The sequence below is a fragment of the Manis javanica genome, chromosome 9, assembly GCF_040802235.1.
Source record: "Manis javanica isolate MJ-LG chromosome 9, MJ_LKY, whole genome shotgun sequence".
NCBI lineage: Eukaryota > Metazoa > Chordata > Mammalia > Pholidota > Manidae > Manis > Manis javanica.
Window position 1 is genome coordinate 110,452,347 of NC_133164.1, and position 8,758 is coordinate 110,461,104.

General features: G+C 43.1%; 1 protein-coding gene across 14 annotated transcripts in view; it reads left to right on the forward strand.

The window, feature by feature from the left end:
• The window catches only part of NEDD4L (NEDD4 like E3 ubiquitin protein ligase), a 308,396-nt gene extending 303,087 nt beyond the window's left edge, over positions 1 to 5,309 (forward strand). For all 14 annotated transcript variants that reach the window (XM_073213140.1, XM_073213141.1, XM_073213142.1 and 11 more), the window contains one exon: positions 4,037 to 5,309. In XM_073213140.1, the coding sequence (XP_073069241.1) occupies positions 4,037 to 4,139 (103 nt within the window). In that variant the 3' untranslated portion in view covers positions 4,140 to 5,309. The remainder of the gene's footprint in view (positions 1 to 4,036) is intronic.
• The last annotated feature ends 3,449 nt before the right edge of the window (positions 5,310 to 8,758 follow it).

Below are 8,758 nucleotides of genomic sequence, written 5' to 3' on the forward strand. Positions count from 1 at the left end.
CCCATGCTTCCCTAATTATTCTAGGGAGCAGAGATTTCACTATCTATTCACCATACATAGGTAGGATAGCTCCCCAACTCCGAATAGATTGGGTTTTTATTTCTACCTTAAATTAGTTTTTTAGAACTTGGGATAAAATTTCACATTGTTTTTAGAAGTCTTTCATGGCCATCAATCACCCTTAAGCCTCTGGAATTAAGCAACAGTCTGATTGTGGCTGGAGGCACATGAAAGGTCTGACAAAGGACCACCTGCAGGGGGATAAAGGGAGAGTAGCAGGTGCTTAGCAGGGCTCCACGATGCAGGAGGAGGAGCTTCCCTCAGCGAGCTCTTGCTAATCCAAGCCCCAGTGTCCCTGAGTTGATTGCTCCCAACAGGCTTTGATTTCTTGCTCTTAGGAAGCAGGTGGAAGGGAAGTAGGTCCTCTGAACGGTGAGCCACATAGACCTCTGTCCCTGGAGTAGTGGTGGCCCCAAAGCCCACTTGGGCCCCGCTGCACCGCGCAACAATCTCAGTGCAGGAAGCGCCTCCCTAACCCCAGAGTGCCACTCAGGAGAGAAGACATGTGTCTGGTAACAATTGTGAGAGGTGTTTAGCTTCTGTTTGATTCTCTCACCTGGCCAAAAAGAAAGCTTTTGCCCATTTATACCATCCCTGTGATGGATGGAGTGAATGTGGGCATCGCCCATCAGAGCCTTGGAAGCAAGCGGCTCTGCTAAACTTGGCAAATATACAAAGCAGCCATTGTCCATGATTCTCTGCCTTTAATCTAGGGGAAGAATATTTTGGTAGTTGGGAGCTTTTATTCCAAAATGCTATCAGAGTCGCATGTAGTTTTCTGGGTATGATAGCCTTCTTTTGAAAGGCAGCCAACAGAAAGCCAAGCCCCAGGACTGTCAGCACGGATGCAGGACTCCCACACCCGTTGTCCGATGATGATCAGCAGGAGTAAGCTGAATTATTGCGCACAGCTGCTTCTGTGGGTCAGTCATTATTTAATCTCTGTGGTTGTTTATAGATGCTACTGATGTTCCCCTGGGCTATCAGGAAGCTAGCCCATGATCACACAGCTCACAGAGCCACAGATCACAGGATTTGAACTCGGATCTGCCAGAATTAGAATCTTCACCCTAACCACACACTGCATCTACTCTGTTGATACAGTCCGCTTTCTTTTTAGACTCTTCAAAGAGAACCAAACAATAGGGTGTTCAGTCTGTGTCCCTTTGGACTCAATGGACAGATGTCTTACTGTTAACCTATTTCAGAATCCACATGTTTCAGCCCAACTGAAATATAGTGCTGCCTGGATAAAACCTCTGAAATGTGTGGCTCTCAACGTTGGCTACACATTGGAATCACCTGTAAACTTTAAACTGATGTCAGGGTCCTGCCCCTGGAGATTTGGACTTAGCTGACCTGGCGTGTAGCCTGCGCTGTGGGATTTCCAGAGCTTCCTGGGTGGGTCTGGCAGGCAGATAGGTTTTAAAGTCTGTGCTCTTTCCTGAAGGACAAAGGTCTCTGTACACAAGAAAAGCAACTCAAGTGACTCTTACTGAAGCCTCTTTCTTCTCTGTGAAATAGAAATAAAGCAACCAGGCAGTCTTCTAATGGTGCTCTCTTCAGACTCCTGACACGGAGGAGTGGGAGTGGCAGGCACACCGGCCGGCAGGGGTGGGACTTGCCGTTCTGTCTGCTGTGTGGCGTTCCTCCCAACCTAGCCCCAGGTCTTACTGTAATGTAGGAAATGGTAGTTTTGCTGGCTGCTCCACAGTGACAGTTCCACACTCCAGTTAGCCATAGATACAGTTAATTCCTTCCATGTTTTTTGAAAATATAAAATATACAGTCAGCTTCAAAATAAAAACCTGATTTATCAGGAGAGCAAGAGCTGGCTCTTTCTGAAGGATATGTTTCATCAACTTCTCAGGCATAATTACTGAATGTCTGGTATTTAAAGGGCTCCATTTCATTGTACTATCAAAGGTCACTGCTTGGATATTTAGGATTACACTGTGCTAAGAATGACAGACCCACCTGGTCTTAGAGGTAGACTCTAAAAATAAAAATTAAAAAAATCTGATTCGGGCCACACATCCTCTGCGTGAAGAAACTGAAGCCCATTGAGCATGAGGAGGTCACATAGCTAGTGAGTGACCAGCCAGAGGCATGTACCTGCCCGGACCTCAGAGGCAGCGATAACAAACACTTAGACATTTACTGTTCCAGGCATTGTTCAAGCACTTCATGCGTATTAACTTGGAATCATCACAACAGTACTAGGAAGTGGGTAAAATGACAAAAGGGAGTCAGTGGTCACAGATCCTTGCGAATGCATTTCCAAACCCCATAGGGGCTGCAGGTCTTGTCCTTTGAAATTACCACCTTAAAATTCAGACCAAAGGCACTTTCTGCAGCGGGCTCTTCTAAATGCAGTCTGCAAATGTGGAGTTCTGTCTTTATAACTGGTAACATGTTCAAGATCATTATCAAAATGGAAAGTCAGAATTGAAAAGTTCTTTTAGACTTACTCTTTTCGGATTTCTGGGTTTCTGAGAACTCCAGTTTGAGAAGCACAGTGTTGTTTTCTGCTCTGTTTTTTAATGTTTAGTGAGTGTTAAATATCTGAGAGCTCAATGTATCTTAAAGTTTAGGGGTTGTAAAGGGCCCGCCACAGGGATGTGTCTGTTTCTTCCTAATGCTGATCATCAGCTTTTGAAACATAAGTTGTTCTCCCCATATTTGCAATGACAAGTCAATGCAAGAGGGAGTTTTAAATGGAATAGTTAGAGCTGGGCTTTGGAGCCTGCCTGGGGCTGAATCCTGGTTCTGTGGCTTACTGTGTGACCTTGGGCAAGTTACCGAACATCACTACCTTGAATTCTTCCTCTAAAAACTAAGGGTAAAGCATTGTCCGCCTGACAAGGTGATTATTAGGATTTGCTGAGGGTAGTAAAGGAAAAGTACCAAACAGTGCTGACTGGCATGGGGCAAATGCTCCAGGAACATCGGCTCTTAGGAAGACATCACTAGCTGTGGCAAGTGTGTATGGCCATTGTCATAACAGGTGCACATGAGCAATCCACCCCCATAGGCATGAATTTTGTGACTAGGGGCTCCAAGTCATTGCATCCCATGTGGGTAGTCACTGAATGGAGAGGGAATTATAATAATCTCTGGGCACTCACTATGTGCCTGGCCCTCTTTCCATGTGTTCTGATTTGACCTTCCCAGTATGCTGTGAGCAGATTCCCCATTTCACAGAAGAGCAGAGAGATTCCAAAGTGAGATGACGTGCCTGGAGCCACACAGCTGGCAAGTGGAAGAGCCAGGATTGGACCTGGTCTCACAGACAATCATACTTCATTGTTCACAGAGGCCAGTGGTTAGTGAGGCCTCCAGACAATCACCAAGGTGATTTGTAATGCACCAGCTGAAGCGTCCTGGTACCTGGGGGCCTTTTATAAATGCAGGTTTTCACTCTAAATGTTGATTGCTTACCTGACTTGGTTAGAGGAGGTAGCTTCCTGTCAGGGTTCTGGAGCTACAGACAGCCTGGGTGCCGGGCTTCAGGACCCAATCTGCAGAATGGAGAAAACATCACCCCCTTCATAGGCTTGTGATGAAAATGAAATTAGTTACTACATGGAAAAGCCCTTGGCTTGGGGGCTGACTTAGAAGTGAGGGTGTTGGAAACAGATGCAACCTGGCTGCACCTGCAGCTGTAATGCACCAGCCCTTTGTGTTTGAAGGGTTTTGAAATCTTGGCGTGTATGTCAGTTACCTCGTCTTTACTGTCTCCCTCCCAGCTGGATTTTTCCAGGATCCGCCTCTGGCTGTAGTGGAGAGATTACAGGGACTGTTAGAAAATTCTTCCTTCTCCTCCGTAGGTTATGTGGCCTGGAATTCTCCCTGGAATCTATTTTTGATAATCTGTATTGCTGGTTAAGACTTTCACATCCTCTTGCTTGAACACCAAATGCTACCATAACTAAAGGATAGAACTTCATATCTATACTTCTTGTTACTTTTGCAGCTTTAATCGCCTTGACTTACCTCCATATGAAACCTTTGAAGATTTACGAGAGAAACTCCTCATGGCTGTGGAAAATGCTCAAGGATTTGAGGGGGTAGATTAAACGCCCCTTGCCTCGGGATGGTTGTTCATCAGCAAGTCCTGCTTGCACGTGCCTGACAGACTTTGCAGAGACGACGGCAGCAGTTGCACGGTGCGGCTTCTGGAGCAGAGCCTTTCCCGGGACTTGCCCAGGTTCAGCTGTGGGAACCCAGGCCAGTCGTGTTCCTGCATTTCCACCATGAATTATCAACTGGGTGATGTGTACACTAATTACATTTCAGAAGGACTTAGTTCTATTTATGTTGTGCCTCTGTAGGCAAAGCCCTTAATAAATATTTTACATACTTTATAATGACAATGAATGGAATTAATCACTCTACAGGTATAGTATTACAGCTCATGTTTACTTTTTAAAATGATTTAGACCGATTTTCAGATCTTATTTCATTACAATTAAAGATGTCTCGTGTACTTGGAAAAGTGAGCATATTTTTTTTGTATATGAATTTCATACCAGGTTTAATGTCAGTGACATTTTTATTTTTGAAGTCCTTTGACATCCTTACCCCCTACTTTATGAGACTTGGGAGACTGATTTTTGTCCAAAAAACTTCTACAGACAAGTACTTTGAGAGACTTTAAAATACAACATCAGGCATAATTATGATTCTTTTCCATACTCAGAATGAAAAAAAACTGGATATTCCATTTTTTCATTCAAATCTAGCGTCATACAGGCTGAGAGAATTGTAACGTCATATGACAAATTTTGTGTTGACTGGAAAGAATTACACCATTATTCTTCAGAAGTGATCATGTGTGCTATGTATTAGATGTTTGAGACAGGATTGGACTCATTTCTCACAACAGAAATTATGTAACCCTTCCTGAAGCTGTACAGTCATTCTTTTATTATAGTTTCCTCTTTGCTGTTCGTAATAGAGACATTTGAATGAAACTTGGCACTCCTTGATTTGAAACTGTGGAAACCAGATTTGTTCTGTCTCCTATTTGTGTAGCATTTGCTGATGGTAGCTAAATAATCGATTTTTGTCCTAACTGCACCAATTCTGAAGGCACTTTATGTACTACATGGAGGTCATATCTGGTTTTGTTGATGTTCTGTTTTTTTTTTTTTATCATAGACATTAAATGTGATGATTATTTCTTCTCCCCGCACACATCTCTCCGGTGCACTATCAGTTGTGAATCTGGCTGATGGTGTATAAAACTGGATGTAAAGCTGAGCCTCTGCAGACCTGTCCTCAACAGTTGTTTTGTGATTTGTACTCGACTACAAAGATTAATTTAATATACACTTAATCTAACTGGGTTTTGTTACCTATGACATGTTGCATGCTTCAATACTGTGTACTGCTGAAGTTGTGTCCAGTCTGTGCTAGATTAGAAGTGAGAGAGATGATTTGATTGGCCCACTGTGGTCAAGCTGTTAAACTGGTAGTGGCTGGGGATTGAGTGCCCAAGCAGTTTGATTGTGCTGCTTGTAAGTCCTTGCTGCTGAATTCTGTCGCATTTTGAGAGAACGCCTGAGGCACTGTGGGAGCTCAGCAGCCTGGCTGTCCTTTCTGTATCTGTTGCACCAGGCGCTGCCTTAACAGTAGGAGGACAGCAAAGCTCTTGCCAGTCAGAGATAAGACAAAAAAATCGTGGCTTCACAGCCTCATTTGTTAGAAAAGAAGGACCTTTGGGTATAAGAAATTCATCTGTACCCAGCTCTGGGTGGCTTGTGAGAAGCCATAACCGTTTGTGGCTGTAAATGAGTTCCCCAAAGGGGTGCAGAGGTCTGAGGCGTCCAAGCTAGGTGTATTTCACCAGAGGGGAGGTTGGCCCCCTTTTGATACAGATTTTAAAGTATCCTGTAGTGAACAGAAAAAAATGTGTAATAGAAAGAGCAATATTGCTCATTATTTTTACCTACAGGTAGGATTTTTTTTTCCTTCAGTAATATAACAACTGTCTCAGTGGCAAAAACCACCTTTTCGTGACCCCTCATCGTCCAGTCAGCCTTGTTTTTAAGACGCTTGCCTAAGTCTGAGCAGTGTGCTTGGATGGCTGCTGCAGGTGGTGGTGTAATGATGGGGAAGAAAGCCCACAATTCTAGTCTAAGGCCTGGGATTCTTCTGTCATTTGTAAACTGTATATTCAAAAAAATAATCAGAATATTCTCTAAATGTGTATCAGGTTAAGTATTGAAAACATGAAAGAAAAAACCATCCTAAGAGAATCCCTCCTCCAGGAACAGATAAGAGTTATCAATGTATATACCCTGGAAGGCATAGTTGTGAATGACAGTTCGGTTCATCTACCCCGTAATGTTGGATTTCAGTGACAGCTAGAGTTCTGGGTTAAGAGGTTTTGTTTTATCCAAGTAAGGTTCCCTAATTCTCAGCAGTTCTTGTGTTTCTCTCTTTGTCCACAGTAGCCCTGTATATTTTGTTTTCTCTAAATCCCGATGACCACTCTCCATCCTCTTCACGACGTATTATTACAGATGGAAGCACAAAAAGGCGCAAGGAGCAGACTGCTGGGTCCTGGGCTCCAGCCCGCTCCGGTCAGCAGGCGTGGGGGAGGCGGGCGGGCTCACTTTTTCTAGTTGTCCTGAGCAGTTGTGCCATTCCCAAGTCCAAAGTCTCTGTCCAAAGAAGAAGTCCCTGTCTTCTTAGAAATTACCTGACCCTAGCATCTTTAGTTCTCTGAAGAAGGTACGGTTACTATGGGCCATTCTTCCATGAGGTTAAGAAGTTCCAGAGTTTACATACTGCATGTTGACGGTCTAACGTGAGCCATCACAGCTGCCGTGCTGGGTTCGCAAAGCCTGCTCAGTGGCAATAGCTTTAACCAGCGGTCTGCTCTTCTCCCTGCTGCCTCTGAAGCAGGAGACAATGAAGCATCTGTTTTAAAGTAGAATTCAGCATCAGTACTCTCGTTTTCCTGAAACATTTTCTATTAGCTGCTTCCCTGTAGCCAGTCCCCTAGCAAATCACAAAGGTAAAGGATGCTTCTTCGATTTTTATTTCCAAGGCCCTTTGGTAGCTAACATCAGCTATTCCCCAAGGTGCCATGACAAGTGCCATAAAGAACCCGACCTGGATTGTTCCTTCCACAGAAAGGGACACATTCAGAGAAACAATTTGTAAAATATTTGGACCACTTTCTTCATCTCACTTTGTTAAATGGACAACACGTACCACTGCTGTTTCATCTTGCCAGATCTAAGTTGTCTCTCTTGAAAGCCAAGTTCACATGCAGCAGATTTCTAATTGTCCTAAAGGTTACTAGTTGTTTTAACACTTGAGTCTAGTACTTTTTCCTAAGTCTTGTTATCTCACTTCTGAAAATTTAAAATCAAAAGAGCCCAGGTTAATCAGTTCTAGAACCCCTGTCCACTGTACTAGCTCTCCTCTTTCTTTGCCTCTTTTCCACCCGCCCTGACTCCGCACGCCTGTCCTGGGAGTGCAGGGAGAGGAGTGGATGCTCTGTCTGGTATCATTTTCTGCCTTGCCAGTAGGGGGTGCTGCTGTGCAGGGTAACTGCCTGGCCTGCTCCCTTCCTAATCCTCCTGGGAGATCACGCACTACCTCTGTCTCAACAGGCTTTGGGGTACATCCTGATAGGTCATGTCAAAACTGCCAATTTCGGGTCTGAGATAGGTTTTTAACAATCCTGATAAACTCCACTTTGTACTTTAGATTTTAAAGGTGGTAAGAAAATGTGATATGCTTTGGACCACTATGTTTAATTTATCAAAGCCTTAATGAACAGTGTATATACACTTGCATACGCTCACCACAACCCCAGAATGTTTTCAGTGTGTCTGAGACAGTGTTACAGTGTTAGAGGACATGAGCTTGTATGTTTTGTTGTAGAAAAGGATAACTTTCTGTTTGTATGAAATTTTCCAAGAACTCTCATTAGACATGTATCCTTCATTAAAGGTGTTATGTGCAAAGCAACGCATGTTTAAAATGCATGACTTTTGTTTGTTGGTTTTATGTGTATAAGGAGTAACAATAGGAATCTAACGACATTGGCTGCAGACCTCTGTGTATTGCATTCTCAAACCTTGATTCAGTGCATTGAAAGCCTTCCTCATGACCATTACCTGAGTCTACAGACATCTGCGTTCCTGTGTAAGCCTGTTTGCCCTCTTACTCAGATTAATTTCACTTAGATTGTCACAGTTTCCTTCATGTTAACTTTGCATAACTTTGTTCTTTACTACTGCGTATGTTATACATATATATGTACATATGCTGTCCAAATATATATGTATATATTTGTATAGCATTTTTATGCCTTTCTTGAGTAATCTGGTTTCGAAAGGGAATGAGAGCTTAGTTCCTTCTACAGTTTTCTCCAAGCCGTGTCCTGAGAATTCTGACCCTCAGAGCCTGAGAGAACGCCAGGAAGAGAATGTTTAATGCTGTCATTTCTTAATTCAGTATCTATTATCAAATGAAACATGAAAAAAACAGTGACTTTTAAGGTGAAAGCTTCAAGCATTCCAAATGAATTCTCAATGTTTCCTAACTTTTTATTGTAAAGCCACCTCCTACTCTAAAGCCAAGTACTATTTGATACCATGATTAAAAGCGAAACTACTTGGAAATTTTTTAAAGACAACTTACGGATAATGCTCATTTTCACAATCAGAGTAGC